This window comes from Acanthaster planci, linkage group LG15, assembly GCF_054643075.1.
Source record: "Acanthaster planci isolate LZ-2023a linkage group LG15, COTS_SCS, whole genome shotgun sequence".
NCBI classification, from domain to species: domain Eukaryota; kingdom Metazoa; phylum Echinodermata; class Asteroidea; order Valvatida; family Acanthasteridae; genus Acanthaster; species Acanthaster planci.
The window spans coordinates 7,278,406-7,306,237 of record NC_141791.1 but is presented as its reverse complement, the minus strand read 5'-3'; the positions used below and the strand labels follow the sequence as shown (position 1 = coordinate 7,306,237).

The window sequence follows — 27,832 nt, the reverse complement described above, 5'->3', positions numbered from 1 at the left end:
TCTGTTGTCTCAAAGTTAACCATTTTTATTTATTCTAAATCCAGCTGAAAATATAAATACATAAAGTACTATCAATATTCAAGATATATATCAGTGAATTCACATTTGCAATTTCAAATTTTGAAATCAGGAGCAAATTACCGAGGCACCGATTCAAGGCAAAACAATTTTTGGCACCGAATATTTTAGGAGAGAACAGCTAGGGACATTGAACTGCTCTGGTGAAAAATGTGTGTTACATTTTAACTTTATAAACTTCTTTGGTTGTTACAACCTTGGAACAATAATGCCAGCAAAAGGTAAGTTTTTATAGTCAAAAGTTTCAACTCATTTGTACAGGATATTTTGATCTCAAACAGCCACTGCTAAAACAATGCACTCTGCAGTTGAACACTGCAATTCGTACATTTAAAATACCCATGCAAAACTGCAATAAAATGTAGTGCAAATGAAATCGTGCCACTGTTAACGATGTAATCTTCATGAATGAGCAGCACCCTAAATTACACCCAAAACCAACGGTGACCATCACTGACGTATGGTTCAAGCTTCTTACTATGCAGGCATGCAACTTGGACTTTGACAAAAATGGGGAAGTTCCAATCTTTACAAGACTCTGTACAGTGTTTTTCCATATTCAATGGCGTGAGTTCGAAGTGAAAAATGAGGAAATCAGCTAATCCAAGGAAAAGTTGCTTGCCTGAGTAAGACAGCATGATGGAAAACTTACAGAGGTTCTATCACTTTACATGTGTTTGAAAGCCAGCTCCACAAATCCAACATTTTGCCGACAAAACTGGTACAGAACAGTTCTAGCTGCTGAGAAACAGAAAGAACTGAAATTAATTCCAGGTTAAGCAACTCAACTGTATTGTTGGTTACTTGGATTCATTTCATGACAAATCTACTCAGTTTTTCTAGAGTATACATGCGTATGTACAACTGTCCCAGACCAATTTCTGAATGAACTTCTAAAATTCAGATTTTTTATAAACGACACTTAATCATATACAAAAAAACTAATGAAAATCATGAAGAAAAAATTAAGTCTAGCATAGCCACTCCTTTGATTGTTTTCCCCAGAGCACCCTTGATTGATGAATGACTTTAGATGCAAGGAGTTCTATTTACAGAGATTTTTCCTGTACATATTGCAACATAAATAGACATACAGAAATAGGAAAATGACAACTGAGAACCATCCAATCACAGCTCAACAGACAAGGTCCTTCGATGTCAAATTCCTACATGTACTTAATAATATCTAAAAAAAAAAATAAACTACTAGAATACAATTATAAAATTCATTACTGTACTTAAACTTACTTTTAACCACAGATCCTGGCAAGGAGCCAGTTTCTATAAAGCTGTTACAATTTGAGCTACCAATTTGAGCTGATCTGAAGTCAAGGTTTTGGGCTTACTTTAGATACACTTGCACAGTTTTGTTTTATCTTTAGTTGAAGGGTTTTCTACCCCTCATGTTGACATTCTTTGTGCTGTATCTATGTACATTAATGTTTACAGCTATCTGATGTAGAAAAAGGTTTAAAAAAAAACAAAACGTGCACTGCACTGACACGCCATGAGGTCCAATAAAGAGCAAATGTGCAGTGACATCTGAAACATGGATGGATTCCATATAACGGACTGTGAACATGTGTACATATACACGTAGGTGCAAAAGGTATAACGTGACCATGTTACTACCAAGTATTAATAAGCTGTGAACATCCAGAATGAGCCACTTCAGCATTTCAACAGTGCCACCCAAAACGCAGCAGGTCATAGGTCGTTCCAGAAACACAACATCTGCGTTAACTTTCATGTACTTAATATGTTTAACCTGGTGTGACGTTAGGTGCATTGTTCTTGAATGACTTAGCCTTTTTTACTTTTTTTTTAGTTTTGCAATAAATTTGAGGTCCGACAAGTGACACAGTTTCCTGCCCTTGCTACACATAATCTGTGTAATTTGACAAAAGATATCAATCAAATCGATTTCAAACTATTTTTATTTGATTGGGAAATAATTTGCACACTAAGACACTCTCGGAAATTAATGAATGTGTTCTATTCTTACCAAATTATATGTTAGACAAATTTATTAAATGACCCTTTTGAAATACCTAACTGATTCATTCCCAGTCTTAGGGCCCATGTACATGTAATTCCTGTTAAGTTGGATTGCAAGGGCAATTCAGGCCAGAATGTATTTACAAGCATGCATCTTGGACTTTGACAAAAAACAAGGAAATTCCCATCTTTACAGGAATTGGACTTTGCCAAAAAACAAGGAAATTCCCATCTTTACAGGAATTGGACTTTGCCAAAAAACAAGGAAATTCCCATCTTTACAGGAATTGGACTTTGCCAAAAAACAAGGAAATTCCCATCTTTACAAGACTTTGTACCATGTTTTTCCATTTTCAATGGCGTGAGAGTGAAGTCTGTATGAAGCCTGTATCTGCTGGATTCACAATGTGGTGAATTCTTCAAATTGGCTGTGACGTCAAAATTCAAGCACACAATAACGTCATGAACACACCGGCCCTTGGATGTCCCTTCTTGGACAGGTTTTGGTTGGTCAGGTCTGGGATGTGTACATGTATGTGACTTGGTCCTTGTCTAAGGCATGAGGATCTCTGCTGGCATCTGTTGACCCATCTAGCAATTGAGGCATCCTTGGAAACATTTTGTGACAGCATCTCTTGCGTAGGGGATGTAAGACAGGGAGTACCTAGGACATAAAGCAACGAAACCTTAACTCTCAGTTGAAAGCAGAAAAACGAAAAGTACGTGATTTGAGCCGGCAACTTTAGAACATGGGCTATCTAGCCAGCAGTCTCCGTATTAAATATGACCTGTCATTACAAAGTGAGTTCAATATTGTCAATTTTGCAGTTGCGCAGTAACGCCAAATATTAAAGGGCCGGCCAGCTTTGGTTTCTGGTGAACTTCATTCTTTAGGTCTGATTCTACTTTTGATCAACTGTCTTTAGTCAAACATATTTAAAGCCAATGTTCATCTTGTTCCATTAGCTGCCTGTTAACTGACTTTAACAGGGACCTTCAAATACCGGCACATGGTTCTCAAACATGCTAAAAAGAGCAGTTCCTGGTCAATATTTCCATAACCACTGGAAAGCTTTTGCTCTGGAAGTTAAAGGTTTTGGATTCATTTGTGAGAGAAGGAAAAGAGTGAACTCACCAAATGAGAGCCAGGAACTGACAGATACAAAAGATGATGGCAAGTATGGCAATTTTCCACTGTAAAAGAAACAAGAAGCCCACATGATGATACGTGTACATGCTGTAATCAAGGTGATGTACGGTATATGTGCCATACATTGTACATTTCTTGTTAAGAGTATGAACAAAATGAAAGGAACAAAAACTTCTTTTCAGCTGATATGCTTCAAGAAGTAAACAGTTTGAATGATGTTAAAAAAACCCCAGTTTATCTATCCCTTACCCAGTCACATGCCTTCAACCATGTCAATCCCACACCTGAAATATCCCAAGAAACGGCGATCAATAGATGCTCAAACCTGCCTGACTGAAATACTAACCACCCTATAAATAGTACTGCGCCCTCTACTGGTAATGCTTAACCACTTGCCAATGGTATTATTGTTGGCTGAACATTTTGAATTTTGAAAGAGGCAAGATACAGCGGGCAACGTTTGGAACACATCTACAACTGAATGCAAGATGTAATGAATTGCAAGGGTCATTTGAACAGCATTTGTACAATGTTCCCTGATGCAACACTCCATGGCACACCCACTAGCAATATTTGCTGCCACAACAGGTCAAACACAGTGGCCAAGATCATGTCCAATACACGGTCCACCTCCACAGACTTCTTAGCCTGTGTGTGTATAAAACAAACAGAGATTAGCATGGCTAGACTTCTGCTGGACATGAGTGAAGGTGTGCATGGCATTTTGACCCATCAGAACTGTCTGTGTATACAGACAGATGACGTAATTGAGGTGGGTTTGGGTTTTTTTACCAATCTTTATGTGGCATTCCATTGAATAAATGCTGATTTGAGACTAAATGACAAAATGACTGAAACACTCCCAGCTAAATGTCTTGGCAATTTGTGGACAACATGCACGTACCCACAATGCAGCACAGAGGGTTAACGCCAGAAACAAGATGACCAGCGACGTTGCAATAATCCGCTTCTCTTTAAACATGTTCTTGAGTTGTTTGACAGGACCCATAAGGAACATTGTGCTGTAGGGTTCAAAAGGATCAGGTGTAAATGTTGGTTGCATGCACATGAATTTCACAGAAACAACCCTTTAAAATGAAAGGTTTTATGATGCTAAAATCTGCCTGAGTTAATTAACTTCAAGCTGCTCATTTGTGTTAGCTAAAATAAAATGACTTTGACATTGCCCCAGGAAGCCCTTAAAAAGCTGGGAACGTTCTACTTGCAATGCATGGGCTTTTGGGGCTATGATATTACAGTGAGCCATGCAAGTTTCTGACAAAAGTAAGGCCTAGGCTACATGTACATGCCGTTCTACTGCTATGCCGAACTTAAATGCCACTTAAATAGCGCACCTGCCGCACTATTGCCACTCTCATTTTGATGAAGTTCAGCATGGCAGTAGCACATCGTAGAGCCTAGGCCTAAAACAGTAAGGCATCAAGTCCCATTACATGCACTGTGTTGTCTACATATTAGTGACTTTTGAGACACCACCTACACGTACATGTATCCATACCAAATATGGTGAATGCCACCAAGTTTTGCAGGCCTACTGTTTGTTAGCTTTTGTTGATCCATGAGTACAATTTAGGATTATTGGTTGAACTCAGACTTGGCAGGCCTCAGCAATTTGCTGCATTTTTAGAATTAGAGAGATTTGGAAATAAAATGCTGTGCTACTGTTGGATTTCAAAAGATACAGGCAGCAACTTAAAATATGGAGATTTTCTCAAGCAGAAATACTGGTAGTCAAAAGAGGTGAGCCCAGCCCGCTGGACTGCCAGCACAAGAACACACAAGCGTACGTTAAATCTACCTCATTAAACCACAGACGGAACCCAAAGTGTAGAAGACAGCAAAAAGGCTGAGGGCGGTGCCAAAAGTGAAGAACAGAAAGAAAGATCCCTGCATGCATGGAGAAACAAGACGACACTGTGTTGGGTTAGCACAAGCATGTTACTGCTAAGTGTTCTTTGTTTCACGTGGCTCTGGACTGACAGCAGAAACAACATCAGAACCCATGTAATGGATAATGTGAACCAGCTATGGGATCAACTGATCCAGATCCATGTCAAACAAACAGGCTCCTGGTGTTATGTAGTAAGGTCCAACTCAAGTCCTCATCAGTCCATCCCCAGTACAGCTGCATGCAGCCCTAAATCAAGTCACATGCTGTTCTACTGAGCTGTGACAAACACCCATCAGTTACCAGGTCCAATGCGCCTTCTCTGTTACTTGTGACTGTGCTTAAGACAGACTTGTGGTGGACTCAACCTCAACACTATAATAGCTACATGTACACTGTAGAACCACCAAATCTGAGTTACATGTAAAATGAAATTGGCGGATTTCCTTTATGTTGCACTTCATTTTTCTAAGACTGTTTTTCTCAGAAACAACTGTTCTTTTCTTAATGAGAACCTTCAAATGTACAGGTCACTTGATGGAAAGCTTCAGTAATATTATTCTGGTGATATTTTGGTGATAGTTTGATATGGCGATATTTTCACCATGGGAAGTTACAGACTGCTAGTTGAGCAAGAGCTCCAACACAAATGCCTAGTAACAGCCAAAGTTGTTAATGATTAAAGCCGAAGACATGTATGTTGGTTACTGGGTTAACTCATTGCCGTGTCAGTGCCATTTATTTATATCTCGTTTATGATAGTGCAAGAACAACTTATGCTAAAAAAATGTCCAGCATAGTAAACCTTAAAAGTTCCAGGCACAGAATTCTTTCAAATCAAGCTCAAAGATTTGATCAATGTTCAGCCTATCATTTATGCATAAACGCAGGTGTCCGCATCATTTTTTTTTTGCAAGTCAAATCTACATGTACATGAACTTTTTGAGAGCACCAAGAATTGTCTGTTGCACTTTATACATGTACTTTTTTGGGGGGAGGGGGCCATTTGCATACATGTACAAATAAGAAATGCTATAATGACTGATGGAGATCTGGAGGAAATCTGACGAGGAACGATAATTGGGCAAAAGTTCTCATTCTACATGTAGGTTTTACACTTGAAGGCCAAATGTAACCTGTGCAGAGTTACTTCTTTCACTGCAATGAGCTGCAATGTTAAAGCACTGTTAAAGAAACAAATGCATCGGCAGTGCGCTATCAGGATGGTCCATGCTTCATGCAGAGGCCACAATTTCTGCTCAGAGGGCAAGTACATTCCTTAATGTTCAGGCACAGTGTCTGGCTATGTATCATACATGCAAGCTTGTTTATGACCTGGGCCCAAATTCATGGCACCGCTGAACCCTAACCTTCCCCAACCACACAGAATTAAACAGTAGTGAAGTGTTTAATTCTGTGGGGATAGGTCTGGTAGACCCATAACAGCTGACTTTTGCATTGGGTTTGGCATACCTCAGAAAAACAAAGTCCAACAGCCTCTGTGCACAAAGTCCCATATGGGAGTTTAACTTTGTGTGAGTGGGGAAGGTTAGGGCCAGCAACCCTTGGTGGTTAGGGTTAACAGTAGCAGAAAAGTTGTGCTTACAGTAGCAGAAAAATTTGCTAACCATAAGCACTATTTCTTGGCAGTGTTTGGTGTGGTTGTGTTTGCAGTTGCCCAGGTATTAAGCAAATATTTCCTCCAAGGTAAGCATGCCTTGTGCTTTGCTGACTGCTTACAGTCTGTTTGGAATACACAGAGATTCTGTTAGCATAGAATCATGTGCTTAGCAGCGCCATGAAATTGGGCCCTGGCATGAGGCATGATGGACCATCCATCTTTGTTGGTGACCAAAACAGTGTCATTCACCCCAAAGCCCAGAACTATTGAAATAAGGGAGGGGCATCTTTGCCTGTTGAGGTCTCTTACCTTACCAGGGCTGTGATGTTACCAAAAGTGTAGAGTATAGCAAACAGCTTGAGGTTTGCAGACGTTGGGAATATCAGGGCAAAGGTGGACTAAACAAAGATTCAGTTATTTGTACTTGCAAGCATACCATTCATTAATAAGTACACAGTATGGACAGTGGTCAGTCAAACATGACAACTGCACAGACTGTACATGTAAGAGTTCTGTTGTCACCCAAATACATGTACATTGTATTGGCACACCTTGTAAAATTTGAATTTGTGGAGTAACATTTGGCTTACGACAGATTTCATTATTTCAAAAGAATGTAAATAGATCTAATCATTGAGAACTCTATCCCTCTTAAGAGTGGATACATGTATTTAAAAGTTTTACACGAGCAAGTCGTCACATTTTTTACTAATATCTGCCAACTCTGGTGGACCAGACAGGAGTACAAAAAGGACAAGGCCTTTTTTCAACTTGATTCTGTAGGATAAGGGGGCTACCATTCTTGCTCGAATCTACCACAGTCCAACATACAATGTACACGTAGAAACAGAACTGTACATTCTCTGCACATTTAGTCAAACAACTTCAGGAAGGCCATCAAGTAAATGAAAAGTAACAGTGCTACCTGTAGGACTCTTCTACAGGTCCTGAATCTATCAAAATCAGTAAAAATAGGGATTGGATTGTGACGAGAAGCACAGGGGACGTTGAATACCGCTACATTTATGAAATCATGCTTCATCTTTGCCTTGGGATCCAACTGGGCCGCTGACTTTAGACACGCCTTGGAAAAGAGCATACATACTCTCTGAGGCTTTCATGTACATTAGGTAGTTAGAGAAAACTTAGTACATACCAATACTGAAAGAAGGCAACCAATGACAAAGCAAATGATGAACCCCTTCAGTCTGGTGGACCAGCTCAATGTTGACCCCTCATAGATCTGTTATTACAAAGTTTAAGAAAACTGGAGGTCAACTTAGAAAGTACATGTGTATATACATGTAACATGTACATGTAGATTTGGGGCAGGGACACAAGTTGTGGCTAGAAAACCTGCCAGAAGCAACGGTCTTGCCTGCCAAGTATATTGAGACCAATAGATCAACTACGTGTACATGTATATCCTACGTGTACTGGTACATGTACATTGTACATGTACCAGTACACGAAGGCAAAAAAGCTTGGTGGAAGTCTGTGCTTGCCAGCCATGCATGTAAGACCCGACACTCAATAGCAGTATTCTGTAGGACTGCTCCTAGTGTCTCAACATGGGCAGTTGTTTAGCTGCTCTTGATGGCCTAGCGTTGCACTGGGCAAGTAAACCAGACTGTAATAGGCCGTTCACCAGGCCCATCCCTCGTACATGAACATATATGTGTACCCCTTTGTCCAGCAAACCTTTGTTCCAGCAGTACATAGCACAAATAATGCCCCAAACTTACCAGTAATTTTTAATACAATAAACTACATTACTGCTATTTTCCTAAATAGATGGGGACTTTGCAATTGGACAGTCAGCATCTTGCCTTCATCATCCAGCAATTAATTACTACTTCAATCATATACATAGCTTTGAAAGTTTCTCAATGATCCAGTTTGGTATTCCACCAGGAAATACTCAGTAGTCTGGCAGTCTGGTTTCCAGACTTGATGCTCTCTCAATGCAAAGAGTTTATTGAGAGTTGGGGAGAGACAGGGGAATCTAGAAATTCGAGAAGAAAATAGAAATTTCCCCTTCAAATCGGAAACACTCGTCAAGCTAAGGGCGAGCGTCTTCATGTACATGTACATGTACATACATACATGTACATGTAGCAATTCAAACTGTGTGAGGCAGAAAATGATGTTATGCAGAGTGCACCATTCACAATACACATGCAGCATCGGCATGTGCATGCTGACAACGCTTTCCTGAGTGGTGCAACATCTGGTGTGGATTGGACTGGATTTATTCGGTATTTCCATCACAATTAAGTAATACCAGGGACAGCCCATGAAAATTTTGCAACTTACTTCCAGTGGGGTCCCTAATGAGTTAGGAAGAAGGTCCAATTTTAGAGGCAGGAGGAAACTGAAGTACCCGGAGAAAACCTGCGAGAGCGAGTATGGACTGGAAACCAAATGAACTTAAAGCCTGGGCCAAGCCGGGACTCGAGCCCGGGCCTCATTGGCGCAAAGCGAGGAAAGAACCGCTACGCTGTCCAGCTCCCCCAATTCCATGTAGTCAATTCCATGTAGTCACAGCCACTGAATGTTACGCCATTCAGGAAACAGCCATTGGTATGTATCATGCACACTCCTCAGGCTCAATTCTGAATGGTCCGCTTGGCTGGCACATTGTGACGTCTCAATATTCTCCCTGCTTTTGCATACAGTTTGAATAGCCAAAAGAAGATGCCAATTTCAGTCGAGCTTGGTGACAGGAGTTTCCGATTTGAAGAGGAAATTTCTCTTTTTTTCCCCGATAGTATGTACATGTAAGTAAACTTACGGTAACTACCGTCATTGGAATTTCCAATTGCCGCTGAATCCTACCCATACAGTGCACATATTTGACAGTTTAAGGCCCAATTTGAAGGTGAAATCTGAGGATTTTAATTTGGGGTCTGAGTTATTCAGAGTGAAATCAGGTCTTGATAAAGAGGGCCTGTGACAGTATAAAGGGCTCTCATATCGTAATTGCCGACAATGTCCAAATACAGTCAAAACAAATTCCAAACTATATGAGTCTTTCTTGTAGTTACTCGGACTAGGCTTAAAGTTATGGTTAGGCTACAGAGTGTTGCCATAATATAGTAATATATGTCAACATGGCCTGACACTGTCACTAAATCATCTGATTGTTCATGCCATGTACATGTATGTAGGCCCAGGCCATCAGGAATTTGGGGATGTGCATGTATTGTGCAATTAGTAAATTGTCTTTTCTTTATTATGTTTTAAAAATAAGTAGGCCTAGGGGGCCTAAAGCCCAAGATTTCCTGCAAGCATGGCAAAACAAGGTCGACAGTCAGGCTCAGTTGTAGGCTCCGCCCATCATGATCATGCCCATCGGTATCGTGACCGATTGACCATTGACCAATGATCGATCATGGACACGATACTCGATAGACAGAACCCCCAAAAATGTGGGGTCCGACGTGGGAGCAGAGCGGACGTCGGACCCCGTGCGCGGGTAGGTAGGCCCAGCCCTACATCATAACTTCTACATAACTGTCATAAGCACACAGATCGCCCCCACGAAATAAAAATTACAATAAGAACAGACAGAAACCTGCGTGACAATTCCTTGCTGGTCCTCTTCTTCCTCTTTTCCATTTAACACCTTCTTCAATTTATCCATTTTAATTTGTGATTTATCGAACACAGCGAATTAAAGTCTAAGTCCAAACTGCCACGCAGACTAGTGCTGCGTGTAATTACAAGTACATGTACATGTACATGTACAATACAGGTAGTATAGTGCACGACATGCCTAAATCCTAAATCCCATCGATTTTGCCTATAGACAGGTTTCTCAGTGCACCATGCGAGAAAGTTCGTAGGCAAGTCTGGGTACCGAGTATAAGAAATGTTTTCTTTACCATCGCGCAGTTAGTGTTGAAATATTTCAGCTAAAATGCTTATACTAATTGATACAAAGTGTTTTTTTAGTGAAGCATTATTTACAGTACTTAAAGGTGTTTATGATGTAATGTGTCAAGATAAATAGTGACAATTGAAAAGAAAAAGAAAAAGTAACGGCGATCTACATGCTTGTAAAGACAAAAAAATCACGTGTGTGGTGCCCTTGAGGGCGCCAAACTGTCGTCTCGCGTTCACAATTATTGTTTGCAATCACAAGAACGTGACTCACGGTTCGCGTAATTTTCCTCAATCAGTGGAGAAAATAGTGATGACACAAAGAAGAAAATAATATTTCAACAAAAAAGTGGCATGAAAATAACAACTACAAGGAAAGAGAGATTAAGCTAAAAGTCGCACTTCAAAAACTTACAATTTGATGCGAAAAAGTACATAATATTACATGTACACAGGTTGCCCTATTTTAATGAAATTAATTATAATGCATGAGAATAATTAAAAGATTGAAAGTCCACTTTCTTCCTCAAAGTATATAGCTTAATGGCACTTTTAATTTTCCAGCTGACGAAATGATGCTTTGCCAAGTTCAGCGAATCTCCAGTTCAGTATAGCATAGAAAAGAGATCGTTTGCCCACAGTAAGTCTACATGTACTGGTTACGCATTGATGACATTACCTTTTCAATGGAAAGATAATTTTTATCCCAAAGTGAAGTGACCGGCTCGAATGACAACATCTGCTGTCAACCTTTTTCCTGACGCACATTCTGAGTAATATATACCGGCACACTAACAGTTGCTGTATTTCTCCTCCAGTGAGTTTCAAGTTTTGAGAATTCGGTCCTGCTCAGGTGGTAGCTACAGCTACTCCCACCAAGAAGCTCATTGACAAGCTACTCGTTCTCATCTTTAGATGTAGTCACCCTTCAGAATATGGAAATGGTTCGGAAGAAAACAAAATAACGAGGTTTAAGTCGGCGGAATCTTGCTGTATATACCTAAAGTAAGCATGGTTTTCTGCGGTAAAAAGCCAACGTTTTCCATGTAAACCAGAACTGCTGAAACACCACGAAGAAAAGAAGTGTTGACCTTCAAACAATTTTAGTGCAAACGTATTCGAGGCATTTTGTTTACAGTTTTGTGGGTATTTTCTATCTGACTTTTTGTAAGACAGTATGCAAAGGCGACGAGATTTTAAAGGCAAAATCTGGACAGGAACAAAAGCAAAGTAACAATGGCAAAATCGTGATGGTGAAAATTTGATACATCATGAATACACAGATTATGGCATTTAACAAAGCATGGACGTATTACCCTAAACCGACTCTGTATCTTATAGTGTCTTCATTGATGCACTCTGTAAGTGCACCAAAATTGGGATAAAAATTCTATACGTTTGGCAAATAAGGCCATAATCTACGCGTTCGTGTCTCAACCATGCACAAAACTAGTATACCCGTTTGTACCTCAAGACGCCCGACATCAGCCCTATCATACTACTATACTACAGTGACGATCCAGCAGTCGGTTCTAAAAGTAGGCCCCTATGTAAATCTATTGGCGACGGTTGCTCCAGCTACTCAAAGTCGAAGGTAAGTCCAGAGCCACTCATCTTGTCTCGGTACAATTTGTCCAGGGTTTCATTTTGTGCCACAGTGAACACTGTCTTCCAATCCCCGACGACCCCTGTCATTTTCCAAAACAGGAAAACAAAAGGAAATGTGGGAAGTAAACAAAAGAGTGAACCGTGGAGGCTTTACAAAGGAATTCATCTGCGACTGCATTAAAAGGGACGGGGTCTCCAAGAGGACATGATAGGTATGTTCAAATCATTTAGGGGACAATAATTCGGGCAAAAAAGGGGAGGGTATCTAAATTCCAGCGTTTGTAGGGGCTTTATAGGCCAGCATATTTGAAAATCAAGTCTTACTTCATAGTCACTGTGGTAAGAGGGAAGCAGCGGACCAAAATAAAACAAGCAAATTTCATTGTCAATGGTATGCTGTTCCCATTACAAAGTGCTGAATTAGGACAACCTTTTCGAAGTAGATGTAACGGGCCCGCTTTCTTGTTACCCACTTCCTCTCCTGATGAGTAGAATCGAGCCCTCATGCTGTCTACTGTCACTAAAGCAAGTATTTTTTCAATAACGCCATCGGAGAGAGACCGCCCGAGGAAGCCGGCGATTTGAACGATCGCTCTGCGAGTATTCTGCGGGAGAAGCGTTCACATCGAGACACATTTCAGTCTTAACATGGTGCAGATTGGGGAGGGGGTGTGAAATCCTATTTTCAGAAACCCGAAACCCTTGTAAAAATTCAAACGGATGAGGGTCGCTGGACACTGTCAAATGCTAGAGGCGCTGCTTATTGTTTATAGCTGTTGAATTAAAGAGAGAGCTGTGACAAGTTGAAACCAAACGGTGACTTATGCGTCAGTGCACAAGGACATTATTAGCAAATAGTAGCTGCATGCTGTACAATGCACATAATGAAGAACCGTTTTAGTTTCAAAGTCCGAAGTTGGTGCTGCTCTCTCTATATATGTCTATATGTCAGCTCTTTTCATGCACGCACGCAAGGGCGTTAATCCGTTTTGAAAAGGGGGGGGGGACTATAGCCTTGATCAGAACAAATGCGAGCGCTAGGCGTGGGTCCGGGGCCCTCTAAGCGCCCGGAAAACTTTTGTAGTATAGGCCTAGATGCTCTGTGGTGTGATCTGAGACAATGTTTGGCTACTTCAGCCATTTTTTTTACACATGCAAGCTATACGTTTCCATTGAGGTTAAAAAGTGGGGGGGGGGGAATTGATATAACATCTCTCACTTGGAAAAGTGGGGGACTTGTCCCCCCGCCCCCACCGATTGACGCACATGCACGCACGTAGCCGCATAAAAGTTTACATTTCCATCAATTTCCCAGATTCTGTTCGCACAATATGAGGGAATGGCTCATCGGGTGCAAATATATTTGTATACCCCATCCCGGGGATTTATGCCCTTGATGATTACATGCGCTATGAATGAAAATATTTATGTCACGATTTTATAGAGCATATTGATGTCACTAGATATTAATGAAGAATTAAGAGGTTGTTTCCTATCACAGAATTGGTTGGCATATACTCACTCATTCATGCATCTAATAGGGATGTGCCTTGTTTGTCACGCTCTCAGTATAGATACAGCTTTTGATGAACGCGATAAGCTGGGTTTAAAGCATCCATCTACGTTTTAGAGGACTTAACCCGGCCCCGAAAATAAGACTCACTTCCTTCTGAAGAACTTAACATACGCAAAGATGCGAGACGTATATTTCTTATCACTTTAACTTTGAATAACAATGAAACATCCAATGTATCGCCTTTTCTGTCGTTGGTGTTCTTGATATGCTTTATAAGGGTTAAACGTGGGACTTGGAGGAGAGGACCTGAAATATTAGAAGTCGGCTCAGCCCTCATTACAACACAATTGTAGATAGATGGTGTAAACCAAAGATCGTATAGCGCCGAAGGCGCAAGATGGATAGCTCTGCCCAAAAGATGTAATTACCATGGGCGCCATTTGAGCAAGCGATACGCCTGCGCAGTTTACGGTAATGTACAGGCGCAGGGTCACCAGGTGCACGTGCCTGCCGCGGCGCCTGCCCATATGCGCATCAATGCGCATTGCGCAGGCGTATCGCTTGCTCAAATGGCGCCCATGCGATTACAACGTTTTACGTGCATTCACGGTGAAGTTCGCCATCTTGCGCTATACGATCTTTGGTGTAAACGTCCATGCATTTGTCATGGTTTGGTTTCCCCATCGAGGGCTGAGACCTACCATTTTCATATCCTCGTATTTGAGAACAAACTGGTTCTTTTCGTGTCTTCTGTCCCAGTATCCAAGCACGTGATCAAACCAAGATCCATACGGCCCTGAGAAAATAAGCAGATAGAATTGCCATCGCGTGAAACATACTTTGATGCATGTCTGTAACTTCAGAAATAATCGAGCGGCAGATCTGTAGTCACATCTAAGCTTTACTGAGTTATTGCCAACAAACCAAAGAATTTCACGTCAGCCAACCTTTCCCGGTGAAGAAGTTTTCTTCCAGACTATCGGCGAAACTAAGAGGAGCACCAGGGCGAACTTTATTGAGGAAATGGAACTCCGATACAGCACTATCCTTAGGATTTCGGACACTTGTGATGACCTGCATTTTGAAATACAAAATCCATAACGAAACATTTACAACCTGGCTAATAGGATGTGTCTTACCGATGTACTGACTGGCACGTTAAAAGAATTCATTTTCAACACAATTCTTTGGTTTTTGTAAAGACTTCAACACGCCAAACACAATGACTTCTGGGGTGCAGCATGAACATCGTGACCCACATACACCACCGCATAGCAAGTTTAGAACTGTTTTATTTTTCCTACCCTGCCTTTTCCTTGCGTCAAAACCTCCTCCGGTAGGTGCTGAATTGGCACGTGCGTATGTAGAATTCGAGGCGATGGCCAGTCACTTACGCGCCGGTACAGCGGCCGGTCGTCCGCGCTGGGTTCGGCCTGGGCGCCCTGGTAGTGCACAAACTCCAGTGGATGACACAGATGGATTTTACACGCCAGATCCATGTCGCCATCAGTAACAACAAGACGGCAGATTTCGGACAGCCAGTTCGTCCCTTAGTAAAGAAAAAAGTAACCCCGAGAGCCAATGATCACCTACAAAACTCGCCTTTATATCAAGGGTTCACTTCACTGATGTCCGGAAAAGAAGCGAATTAGGCAGCAAAATATTAAACCTCTTCCTGAGCTACTTTCTAAGTCTGCAGAAAGCCATTGAGACTCTCTTGTCATCTGACTTTGGTTCAAGTTTAACATCAATACAGGGCAGAGCTAGGGTTCCATCCTTGCTTGAAATAGTCTCCGATATCGTTGAAACATCATTGGCACTGTGCAGAACATTCATGAGTTTTCTAAAATGATGCTTTACGATTACATGTGTAAGGATACCCATATTTTGGAATCTGGACACCAAAACGAATATAACAAAAATAAGCTTGCCTTTAGTGCGGTGATTTTTCACACATTTTGCAACAAACACTTGAATTAATGGGGATTGAGATACATGTACCTTAGCCCCAACGTTTTTAGTTCTAGGCAAAAGATCTGCACAAATTGCCGTCCAATTAAAACAGTAGTCATCCCTCTCCAACATGGTGACCGTATTTGACAAAGTTGACTCCCGACTGACGAAAATTCGGTCAAGGTTTTCAAAGCTATTGTCTAATGAAGTACGGTACTGCCAATTTTACAACTTTGTGTACATATTCGGAAGCTGCACGAAATCCCAACCGCAATACTCCACCTGCTTTGGGAAAGGTGGCCACCAAAATATCATCATCTCGGATTGGTAATTTCTTGATGGCGTCCAGGGCTTCCTCTGTCACCATGGGAGGCCAGGGGATTCCCCTCAGGATGACGTAGTTCTTGGCTACCGCAGGAAGTACCTTGTCAGCCATCTGGGAAAATTCTGCCACAAGTCGACCATTATCGACTGCAACCGATAATAAACTCAAATCACTGCATGCTGCATAGTGCAACCCGAAAGCAATGTACATGTACACCGAGTGCTTATGACAAACCCAGCCCACGCATCGGATCCGGGAATGCACTCTGAAGGCGACCTTTCAAACAAACCTTTGACACCATCTATTTGGAGCCATAGCGTGTCGGAGGTCTACATCTAACCAACAGTACACCAAAATCTACATGTTTCCGGGAAGTTGTTCTGATACTGATAGCTACATGTATTATCATTTTCAGTTTTGGGGGATACATGTAGGTCAACATAGGTATGAGGAAGCCAGGCCGCCATGGCTAATATCCATATTAATTGCAATGGTGCTGTTTGGCTACATTATAATAATCCACAGAAATATTACTTCCGTTTTTTTGCTTCAAATTACATGTTTCAACCACAAAACTGAAGGTTTCAAAACTTTGTTGTTAGTTACGTATTACACTGAGAGTGCCTGTTCCATCTTTTGCTTACAATCTCTTTTGCTTACAACCACAGTTTGCAGAAAAAATAGTTGGTTTTATCGATAGATCTACCCAATTTCGTTCAAATGTTTGTCCCATTAATTTTAAGGAGGGTTGTATTTTCAATTATAGTAATACGTGTGTTATTATCTGGTGTCTTGATAGCTGCTTGGGACTCAATGTGAGTCTTTTTTTTACCTTTGTGCTGACAACTAGACCTAGAGTTTTAGTAGCCACTTGTGGAAAATACACAATTGTGACATAAAATGAATAGACCCTATGTTAGCCATGTTGTCTTAATGCGAGGTCACAATGGCTTTTACAACTTCACGCTGACCAGGCCAATCAATCTCATTGAGAGTGTGCCGAGGCTATAGTCTTAAAGGGTTTATGTTATGACAGTTTAATAACATTATACAACCCTTGATTCTTTTCATCAATTTTTGTTCGGGTATTTTTGAAGGATATAATGGTGTTTTTTTATTTTATGCTAATGAGAATTTCCACATTCTTGAGCAAACCTGTAAGGAAAAACCTCAATGTTATTTTAATTTGTGCACGTAATTGTTCGATTTTTGTTCAATTTGCTGGCCTGAGGGTCCTTGTCTTTCGTGATTCATGGTACAATTTACAGGGGAATAAGCCAGCAAGCATATATATTTTAGACAAGCAAATTTTGGATTCGCAGTTTGAACAGAAAAAACCCATTAGAATGAGTCGTCAGGTCTTTCCATAAATGGCTGAACTGCCCTCATTTTTGACAGGAAAAGTTTAAATGCGTACTTTCCATTGGGGAGGGGTTGCAGAAAGATCGGAAAACCCTTTAAAAGAATAAAAACATGTAGGGGTCTTGTTCTGGTTGTGGACAAATACATGTATAGTAAGTCCAACCCATATGAACAATCGACTCCCCAGCCAAAAAAATTGTGGGTCCTCCCCTGGGTCATGAAACCCCAAAGCGACGTCAAATAGTTTTCATACATTGAAATGGAATACGAAGTTGAATACAATTTTGCCTTAGAGAAATTCATCAAGTGAACTCCTTTATTTTTGTTTTCCTATTGCGAATAACAAAGTCACTTGAGTTTACTTCAAAAGTATCCTCTAAGGTTAAATAAATTGCATTTTATTCAGAATTTCTGTCGTGATGTCTTTGTCAAAATGACGAACTATAATTGTTCTAAAACAGAATTGGCGCAAGAACGATTTTCTTGGAAATTTATGGTGTTATCTTGTTTTTTTCCCGAGCATATTCTTGCCCAACATTTTCAACTTCCTACCATACCTAGGAAAGTTATAAATTATTTTAAGATCTGCATTTAATTGCAAAGCACACATTCGTACAGTCTTAGCTTTTCTGAATACCTGTCAATCTGGTCATGCGCATTAAAATTATAGTCTGACTTGCTGGTCATTATTTAATGATCTCCTTTCATGTGAAAATTTGTTTATATCCTTTTACTGTATACTTCTTATAGAGGCTCACTGTCATATTTTATGTGCAGTAATGTCTCGTTTATTTACAGCGATTTTAATGTTGTAATATCCCTTAGTCTTTTTGATAAATTTTGATCGTGTCGTAGTCAGCAACGACAATTTGCGTGTTGTCCTTAGTCACGCTAATGCCCTGGGGTAAATGGAGCCCTTGAATGATACATTTCAGGAACTGGCCCGATGCGCCATACAGGTGAACCTGGCCAGTGCCGCTGGCCTTGTTGTGCATGGCAACGTAGAAGACCTGATCTTTCCCCCATGACACACCGGTGCAACATCGCACTTTGGTGCCTCTGATAGTTGGCATGATGGTGAACGCGGTGCGACCTTGGTGGATACACTTCACGACGCCGCTGTACTCGCTAGAGACCAGTGCCTGGGACTCGCTATTTATTGCCAAGAACTCGGGTGGTGTATCCAACGCCAGCTCCCGCACAATGACGCCATCAGAGGGTTGATGCTCTGTCAACATGTTCCTTTTGACATCGCCAACAACGACGTTGCCGCATCCGTTGATAGCTACACTCCGGAGATCCACGTTGGTTGTTTCAACCTCACAAGACGGCATAGTGGGAAACTGAAAATTTTGCACACTCTTGTCAAGTGCGAACATCTTGACAAAGGCAGTGTCGTCAACTACTACCATACAGTGGCTCGTCACCGATACATCGCGTGGACCTTTACAAAAAAGGTGACACAAATTAGTTTCTAATTGCATTTTAGTAAAGGGATATGATTATGAAGTGGAATAACTATGACCCCTGTTTGCCATCCATGTCATAGGAATCAATAACTGGTCAAAACACGTCGTGTTACAGCAAACTTTATCCTGGAAATGGTAATTTGTTTGTGTATAGCTTACACGTTTTCATGGATTTCAAAGTTACAAGGTTCTCTCCCGATGTGACTTCGACAATTCTTTGAGTCCATACGTCTGCAACAAGGGCTGTGCCATCATGTCTGACAGTGACACCTCTTCCACCCTCACTTGCTGAGTGACTCGTCTCTGCTCTCAACTTCCACTCTCCTCCATCACGTGTCAACAGACTTCCGAGGTGGACTGCTCCTGCTGTAATCGCTGGGCTGAACTGTAAACCGTGCACAATCCTGTCTGTCCTGGGATGGGGATGGTCGGCAAGGACTTTGAAGCTAGAGCTTACTTCAGAGAATCCTCGAAGAAACACATAGTCATTGTACGTTTTCAGTGCCTTTTGAGAGTGATGAATCATTTGCTGGAGAGTTTCATTTCGAAAGACTAATTCCTCTGTGAAACCACTGAGCTGTCTTTCTCTACCTGTCTTGATCTCATCGATTTGATTTAGTAAAAATTCTTTTGCAGCTATTATTTTAGCAATTTCTTCGTCAGCTTTAGCTTCCACCGCCTTCTGGGCTTGTGTTACTGTTTCCTCCAAGTCTTTCCTCAACATCCCTGCCGTTTCTAAAGCCGTGACGTTCTCTTTGAAGTATTCATCGCACTTGGACTGGTGTTCTTTCATAAACTGCCTTTTCTTGGCGAGTACTGTTTCTTGACTGACCTCTCCAACTTCATGTTTCCTGTGCAAGTCGGACTCTTGAAGGCAAGTAAGGCATATCAGCTCACAGCATGTCTCGCAAAACACCACGCATTTCCTCCCAGCATGAGCGCTACAAGTTGGGATCGTTTGGTCAGCCTCGTCTTGAGCAACTGCTTCGATCATGCTTGCTAGTTTGAAGTCAGTGGCTAGTTTCTTGACTCCCCCCTTTGGACTCGCCGTTTCTTTCCTACACAACGGACACACAATAGTTCTCTGTGACCTTTGGCACTGACAAAGACAGTCCTCACAGAAGCTGTGCAAGCAAGCCAGTGTCTTGGGAATCCTGAGCAAATCTGTACAAATTGAACACTGGAGATGTTCCTCACCAAACTTCGTCAAAATCGAACGCTGAGTCACTCCTTCCGCCATCTTCAGGGAGCTCAAAGTTTATTTATGAAAAGTTGTACAAGTTGAACACTAGTAACTTGGGCAACTAAAATTGCAAGTTTAATTTTTCAGTGATCAAACAAATCCGACGTACGTCAGTCAAGTTTTCGAACGTTGATAAATGTCACGTCAAATATATTTACATGTACAGTACTTATCCTTCGGTTCACAATGTCACAGATCACCTGTGCACAATTTCCCAGTGTAGCCACAGTCCGTGTCGTTTAAACGCCATGAACAGAGCGATCATTCACGACTGGTGCACGCTCCGCCACCACTTCTCACCTGGTTGACATTTCAATTTTAACCGTCAAAACTATTAATGGGTTCGCAATCTTCTCGGCACAATAAAACATGCCACGCCATTGCCCTATGTACTTCGTGTGCCATTTAAAGCAGGCTACCCTATAAGACGAAGTTTCCCAACAATGTTGTAACATGCCCGGGGATTTCCAACGATGAGTCAACTTGAGTACAGACAACCTCATTCCCAGAGGTTTTTGGGTGGCATTTTTTCTAACAGGACTACTCCTTTCTCGTAATTTTACGAAAGATTCACAGGCGCTATGAAGTATTGTTCGTTATTTAGAACCTGACTTAATTTAGGTATATTCGGTGCAAACGTGTAGAAGTGACCCGCATTACTGTTCCATCAAATTATGTCCGATGTAATTTCCAGTACGTGGGCGTTGCGAGGGGGAGGAGCAAGGCCCCCCGAAACAAATGTGAAAACGAAAAACGCAGGTGCTGAAAATACCAGGCTACGTTTCTTTATTTGTGGTTCTTCATATTTTTCTGCAGATTCAGCTAAATTGGAAAAAAATTAATCCCGTGTCAAATGGGCCTAAGTGTTCAACCAACTTCATGCTTTACAAGTCGTTCACTGTTCCCTGTGCACTGATACGTGAGTTTGTAAAACGTGAAAGTTGAAAACGGTGAGCGTTAATTGTTGTTTAAGTTTAATCACCATCTACACAAATTAGCTCTTGATGCTATATGTGAAAATGAACACCCTTAATAAAGAAACTGGTAATACTTCGCCCCTAGAGGAGCATAGGCCATCGACGACAGATCTCCACTTCACCCCACTGTGTAAATCTGTCCTGGAAATTTGGGGGGGGGGGCTGGTAAAGGTGGGAGTGACTTGGCCGGCCATGGACGTTTCAAAAACGGGGGGGGGGCACAATATACAGTATGTGTTCGTAATAAAGACGTTCATCGAACCGATCTCAAGTCGGTGAGTTTTTGTAGTCGGTCTGTCAGCTCTTGTTTGTCTTTGTCGGTCGTGGCTCTCCTTCAAGTTCGGTTTGTGTGAGCGCGATTGAGTTTTGCGTAGAGTTACACGCATTGATCGCCGTTTGCATTGAACCATGGAACCGGAAGTTAACGCACAATTTCAGCGATCGTCCAATGGGAGCCTGCAAATCATGGCGCGTCCGCCTTTGTGACGAAGTCACTTACGAACCGAATTGCGGCATGTAGTATGGTCTTGCGTACACACAGAACGCGTGCAAGAACCCGCTTGTAACCTGTCTTTCTTTCGCCGATTGGGGGAGCACTTCAGCTCGGGGCGGATAAACCAAATGGATGTACCTCGGTTGTCCATCACAGTAGACATTTCTTTTGCAAATTCAGAGTCCTGGTTTCCACAGCCAGTGGTTGGCCAACTTAAAATCCACGAATCTTCCAAGATTGAATGAATGAATAAATGAATCCTTCTTTGAAACTCAAAACGTCTCAGTGGCGGAGCAATAATTTTGCAGGTTTGTAGTGCAGTTTTGTTTACCTCTATTAGGGAAGAAATACTTCAGTCCTGGACCTCTAAATCAGAAGAAAATACATTTTTCGAGGTTGAATCATATTGTGACGCGCGACAGAGGGCGCTAGGCACAGACGCGGGATAAGATTATGTATGGCGCTGTGCACTCTAACAGAGGGCCCGACTAGGGAATTCCATATCTGCCGTCGCCCGTTGCCCGTCGTGCGTCGCCCGTCAAATAGGTTGCATAGGACCTGCAAAAGCCGGGGTTTAACAAATGACAATGTTTCCCAATAAGGCAGGTACAAATCCCATCTGCAAAACATATACTAGTCCCATATAATGCTAAACTACCCCTGCCCCTTGACAAGAAAATGTCGCCTTTCTGAGAATTCAACCAAGTGTTTTTTGTGGAAAACATTTTCAGCAAAAATGTTCATGCCAACTTACCCACAGTCTAATTCTAATTTGCATACTGTAAAAATGTGCCGACTTGTTTTCATCAAATTCTAGAAAGAAATCTGCCAACCGATACAGATATTCCATTTTGTCCTCTCACCTTGAAATGCAGAAATACTAGACAGTGCTGTGGATAACAAACTGTTTATTAAATGTATTGTTAGGGGGCAATTACCACTTGGTTTAAGTTTCCATGGTGGATAGGCCAACAAGAACAGGTTGTCCAGCATATCAGCATTATTTATGGAGCTAACAGGTAACGTTACTGTTTAAAAGACTTCTGTGAGCCTACCTGCAACTCAATTCCTGTCTAATTTGGAGTATACAGCAGATTGTTGTGCTTATGATTGAAGTGGCACTGATGAATAAACCAGCTACCATTTTGTTGTCAGGCATTTAAGGGTCGTTATTTCGAATCACAGGCTGTCTTATTCTCGGAGTCATGTGTTGTTTTAGTTACGTCACGAGGCATCGGGCCAATCACGTCAGACCTGCTGGTGCCCAACAGCCCAGTCAACGGAATTTCCAGACCGGGACGGTATACTTCCGTCTCAACGGACTCGTCTCTAGCCACGTGGGTCGAGTTCGGGCGGCCTGTTCTTCAAGGACACGGGTTTCTTGTTCTCGCGCTCGTACAGCGGGAACACGACTCAAGAACACTGTTCTCGGAACAGGACCACACACCACCTCCTCGTCAGAGTTTTACAGGAACACACGGAAAAACTCGTGAGATTTTGATTTTTGAACAGCTGCAAAAAGTAGCGTAGAGATGGCTTACAAAGCCAAAGACCATGTAGACAATGGGTAGTTTTGCAAAAAATTAATGTTCCTGTTTATATAGAAAAGAATTCAGCCCATCCAAACCTTAACTCTCGAATAACGTACATGGACGCCGCCATGTTGCATGTTGCTTGTGATAACCGGTTGTTTGTTCCCGGCGTTCGAGCGGCCGACCCACGAACAACAAATCGAGCCGTTCGTGAACATACGGGAACAATGCGCCCGAACTCGACCTCAGAGACCTTCCGGTACGTGCCGTCCGCCGTCACGCCTTGAGGAGGAGGGCGCCCTCGCCTTCGTCGGAGGCGCGTGACCGTGACACCACAAAATCAATCACAGACTTTCGTTCCGTGAAGGCAGCCATGTTGAGCGATAAATAAATCAGCCGATGGCGTTCAACCAATTAATGTATTTGCTCCTAACTGCTTCACAATGTTGACATACGAATCTCGTTGACTGGCGCGCAGGGTCGAATAAACTTTACAAACCCGTATGTGGGTTTTTGGACGTTCTTGAGCAAATCAGCATGTGAGGTGCACGGAACAACGGCTAATGTTGGCTTATGAATCAGTGGTATGATCTACAGAAAATACTGCTCTGCACCAAAAAAAAAAACCCAAAAAACAAAGACAAATACAACAAAGCAAATATTCAAACTACCACCAACCAATCAGCAGGGCGATCAAAGTTATGTCATTGGTAAACTCATCTTAAAATGAGCGTTTAGCATTGTGTTTAACTGTCGACTACATTTTCATGTAATTCAGTGAGGTATACATGACACACATAAAACGAGAAGAAAAACTGGGAAAATTTGGTGAAAGATAGTTCTTTCGAGAAAAACAAAAGCAAAATGCCAAAGGATCACCAAATATAAAACGGAAGGAAATAAAATGAAACAGACTGAAATGAAATAAAGCACAGTATGTGGTATGATAATAGCAAATCGATTTCCTAATCATAATCCCCATCATTAGCATTACCTTTGGCGTCGGCTTTTGTATGATGAGTGAATTGAATCGACGTTCCTGATTTATGATCTTTTTTCCACCTTGTACGCATGTATTTACGAAAACACGAGAGTAGTACTGGGTTTAGAGTTTGCCAATAGTTCCTCTCCAAATACGTCCCTGATTACGTCAATTCAACCCCTCACAGCAATGCCACTGTAATTCTAGCCCCCACCCGTACCCTGTATATACTTGCCCGAGCATTATTATTGTAAGTATCACAGGATCTTTTGCTCCGCAAAATGATCTGCAAGCACCCACAGTGAAATTAATCACTACCCGCAGCAAACTTCCCCCACTGCGCACGTGCAACCTACGGGTGACGTCAACATCATTATGCGAGGGCCCATATCATCAGCCCGCACTTAAAGGTGTCAAAATTTTATACACCGCAGGTACATTTACGAAATGTTGGTTGATTCGCCCATTTTTCCTTCCCGCACACTGAGTAATATGCAGTCCTTGCAGATGGACGCGTTTATCCAAGAGGATGAGGCACTAATTTAAAGAGTGCCCGCCGAAACTATGTAGCTCATTTCGAATCTGGACCTGTAAGCCGCATTCCATACGTTACTGTATACGATAAATTCTTCGAGCTGGAAGCGTGCCGTAACTGGCGCTTTTGTATGAGGACCACTCGTCATCGTGAAAGCCTTGGTGTTGAATCTTCTTAACCAGATTCCAATTTGTCTTACAGTGTGAAATGGTGATTATGTTGCATCACCCGTGACTGGGCATTGCTTCGCTGGTATATCAACGATGGCATCAAACATTGCCGAGTAAAGAACGCCTTTTTTCACCATCTCTATATTCTTGATACGGATTTACACAATACGCCACGAGGAAGCTGACGACGAAAGTCCTTCATGCTTTGAAGAAAAAATGAATCCAAACAATTGGCTGTCCAAGTAAGCGCTGAGAGGTCTATAGGTGCAGAGAAATTCGAAACAAAGTTTCGATTTTCCAAATTGTGGTTTGAAAATATTGTCAAAATATCCCTCAGCATCAAAAAAATTTTAAAACATACTGGTAGTGAACTTGCCTTTAATCGAAGCTGTAACAAACTTGATATGTTGGCCAACCATCACTGATCGGGTAGGTGAGACGAAGAGGACACCCAAAAAGCTCCCCATAAACCGGCACCTGGAGATGACCACTGAAGGTTACCAACACGAGGACCGAGGGCGGGACCGCGACTGGTCTGCTGAGGGATCCTTCGAGGACCAGTTGTGGCTGAGGGCCGTGTACGGTGTCATAGCAGTGCTGGGCATCACTGGTAATGTCCTGGTGGTATTCACAGTGGCCCGGGTGCCCTCGCTGCGCTCTTTGACCAACATGTTCATTGTGAGCTTGGCCGTGTGCGATTTCCTCACCTCAGTATTTCTCATTCCACTTCATCTCGGTGAGTCGCATTCTTAACAACATTTCTCGATATCTCGTCATTTATACTGCTTTTTTGCTGTATTAAAGTCCCCGCGGGTGGAAGGGTTCATGCAATGTGTTGAAACATAATCTAACGCAGAGTAATTAATTAAGTTGATAATGAATACAAAAGTGCTAACCATATTACCCATAATAACCATTATGGAGGATCAAAAGTGGCCATCTGCTTTTTACCTGTCAAACAAACAGAAAAGTGGATTGAACGTTTTGACGACAACCGTGAATTCAACTTTTCTGCTTTTGTGATACCGGAAAAGCAGATCTCACATAGGTGGCCAAAAAGTGGCCATCTGCTTTTTTTGTCCTCATTGGGCTGTGAATGGGGCCATGAATCTGTAGGCTACACGACCATATCGGTTCTGGGGGAGTGAAGATCAATATCAGTATAGAAACCAATGCTTAACCATGTTTTCTGCGGAAAAATCCCAGACGGCAGTATCAGTGACCCGTGAGGAAACAGCACCTCAAAGGAAATACATGCTGTTTTACAGCTGTCATCCAACAAGCTTACTTGGGCCAAGGAAAACATTTGAATCTGTTATTATAAAAGATCGGCTGAACTGTAATTATTGGTTTATACGTCTCCAATCTCCAGGAAAGGAAATGGTCATAACCTGAAGTTCACGACCCCGTTCACGGCCCTTGGAAGGCAGAAAAGCAGATGACCACTTTTCGGCCGCCTATGTACAACTGCTCATCCGGTATCAATAATCAAGCAAAATAGTAGAATTCACGGTTGTTGTCAAAATGTTCGATCCTCATTTCTGCCTGTTCGAAAGGAGAAAAGCAGATGTCCGCTTTTCGGCCGCCAGCGAACGAAGTAAAATCAAAATCTGCTTTTCTTGAAGCAGGAAAGCAGAAAAATAGAAAAATGCATAACCAAACAATGTTCGGTCTGCTTTTGAGGTGGCAGAAAAGTCGAAATTGCATGTTACCAGAACATAAAATCTGCTTTTCTACCATTCTGAAAGCAGGTGGCCACTTTTCATCCTCCATAAACCATCTCAACCATCATATTGATAGATACCGGCACAACGATGTTTGTTCATAGACTACTCCGTTTTCGGTGACCACTGTGTAAATTAGTGTCCCTAGGATCAGCCGAGGATAAATCATAGGCTTATACGCGTAAACAGAACGATGTTCTATTTTCAGTTATAAACAAAAAATACTTTAGCAAGAGTGTTCCATTCTGAAGGCCGCGGTAAGCTTTGAAATCAGTCACCTGGGGGGAATCAGTGGAACAGTTATCCACCGTTTGAAATAACAAAGCAGTGTGTACCTGTAGGAAATAACACGGGCAGTTATCACTTGTGGGAAATCGTAAATGGGCATTGTCATGTTTGATGGAGTTATATTTTATGCCCCCCACGAACAACGCCACGAAAAGAGTTTATGATTTTCAGCGCTAATCACTCTCTGTAATGACCAGACCCCTTACCAATCTTCTCAGTCAGTTTCTTACTGGAAATTCTCCATAATGCATGCAGTTTTGCTGGTAGTTTTTTTTTCTCGCCGTGAGAAAAAATAACAAGCTTAGTATCAATTTCAATTAATTTCTTCGAATCCTTTCGGTGCAGCAAACCTTTGTTGTTGATTGAAGTTTGCCGTTAAGTCCGACGGTGTTTCTTAATTGGCAATTGACATTTCGGAACACAAATGATGGCAAATGCCACATAGAACAAAAATCCGCTTTGAAGGTACGCTCTCAATCGTTGAAAAGTATGTAAGTTTTAAAATATTTGATGAACAATTTGAGAATGAAAAGTTGAATCAGGTCTGTTTCGCAGTTTCCCGTCTTGCTTCATTCCACTCTTTTGTTTTGCTTCCTCTGATTTTGTGTCGATAATTTCAGTCAAATCAAGCATAACGTAGAGTCATGATTTATCGAATGGGAATAAATTAGCATTTATGGTACATAAGATTTGTATACAAAATTAATATTTCCGGCAAATTAACCACCAGACGTCAAAGAAAGAAAGTACCAAGGGTGTAATTAGATATGTGATGACCGCTAGTCATCAAGGTAGAATCCAAATTTCTACAGGAAGAAAGTTCTGTTTTTTGAAACTGGATGTCCCTATTTTTTTAAAATCCACTTGCAGAAAATGAGAAAATTGCACTGTCCACCTCTGGAGCATCACATTAATTTTTGCTACTGGAATTTGACGTTTTCACTTCCGTTGCGAGAGTCGTCAAAGTAAAGTCCAAATATTTACTAGCAGAAAAATTAGTGTTTTTTAAAATAG

General features: G+C 41.7%; 3 protein-coding genes across 8 annotated transcripts; all 3 read right to left on the bottom strand.

Moving 5' to 3' along the window:
• Positions 1-11,461, bottom strand: LOC110984650 (vesicle transport protein SFT2B-like). Of its 4 annotated transcripts, none has more exons than XM_022245033.2 (6): positions 11,321-11,461; positions 7,913-7,999; positions 7,066-7,154; positions 4,131-4,248; positions 3,212-3,270; positions 1-2,740 (listed from the first exon to the last, which is right to left on the bottom strand). In XM_022245033.2, exons 1-6 carry the CDS (start codon positions 11,378-11,380, stop codon positions 2,668-2,670), a joined length of 486 nt encoding a protein of 161 aa, XP_022100725.2. In that variant the 5' UTR covers positions 11,381-11,461; the 3' UTR covers positions 1-2,667. The 4 variants fall into 4 exon arrangements, with proteins under 4 accessions (XP_022100725.2, XP_087002505.1, XP_022100723.2 ...); XM_087146379.1 differs by lacking the exon at positions 7,066-7,154 and adding an exon at positions 5,046-5,134; XM_022245031.2 differs by lacking the exon at positions 11,321-11,461 and adding an exon at positions 10,334-10,806.
• LOC110984649 (sulfotransferase 1A1-like) lies at positions 11,059-23,360 on the bottom strand. 3 transcript variants are annotated; one of them, XR_015427813.1, is made up of 7 exons: positions 16,001-17,786; positions 15,070-15,314; positions 14,713-14,839; positions 14,467-14,561; positions 12,680-12,854; positions 12,110-12,329; positions 11,059-11,567 (listed from the first exon to the last, which is right to left on the bottom strand). XR_015427813.1 is itself a non-coding variant. In XM_022245030.2 (7 exons), exons 2-7 carry the CDS (start codon positions 16,152-16,154, stop codon positions 12,220-12,222), a joined length of 906 nt encoding a protein of 301 aa, XP_022100722.2. In that variant the 5' UTR covers positions 16,155-16,189; positions 22,643-23,360; the 3' UTR covers positions 11,059-12,219. The 3 variants fall into 3 exon arrangements, 2 of the variants coding, with proteins under 2 accessions (XP_022100722.2, XP_022100721.2); XM_022245030.2 differs by adding an exon at positions 22,643-23,360 and having other exon boundaries at positions 11,059-12,329; positions 16,001-16,189; XM_022245029.2 differs by having other exon boundaries at positions 11,059-12,329.
• LOC110984648 (uncharacterized) lies at positions 17,926-21,175 on the bottom strand. The gene is made up of 2 exons (XM_022245028.2): positions 19,034-21,175; positions 17,926-18,849 (listed from the first exon to the last, which is right to left on the bottom strand). The coding sequence occupies exons 1-2, from the start codon at positions 20,112-20,114 to the stop codon at positions 18,227-18,229; spliced, it is 1,704 nt and encodes a 567-aa protein (XP_022100720.2). The 5' UTR covers positions 20,115-21,175; the 3' UTR covers positions 17,926-18,226.
• Positions 23,361-27,832: the final 4,472 nt, after the last annotated feature.

Coding starts and splice junctions, on each gene's coding strand:
- LOC110984650 (XM_022245031.2), bottom strand. CDS start 10,402: ATGGATAAATTGAAGAAGGTGTTAAATGGAAAAGAGGAAGAAGAGGAC. Junction 8,000..10,333: donor AGCAAGGAATTGTCACGCAG/GTTTCTGTCTGT, acceptor TTGTAATAACAG/ATCTATGAGGGGTCAACATT. Junction 2,741..3,211: donor CAGTTCCTGGCTCTCATTTG/GTGAGTTCACTC, acceptor TTTATGTCCTAG/GTACTCCCTGTCTTACATCC.
- LOC110984649 (XM_022245029.2), bottom strand. CDS start 16,253: ATGTACATTGCTTTCGGGTTGCACTATGCAGCATGCAGTGATTTGAGT. Junction 15,315..16,000: donor GGCCACCTTTCCCAAAGCAG/GTGGAGTATTGC, acceptor TTCTTTACTAAG/GGACGAACTGGCTGTCCGAA. Junction 12,855..14,466: donor AATACGAGGATATGAAAATG/GTAGGTCTCAGC, acceptor CTTCTCCCGCAG/AATACTCGCAGAGCGATCGT.
- LOC110984648 (XM_022245028.2), bottom strand. CDS start 20,114: ATGGCGGAAGGAGTGACTCAGCGTTCGATTTTGACGAAGTTTGGTGAG. Junction 18,850..19,033: donor TTTGAAATCCATGAAAACGT/GTAAGCTATACA, acceptor TTTTTTGTAAAG/GTCCACGCGATGTATCGGTG.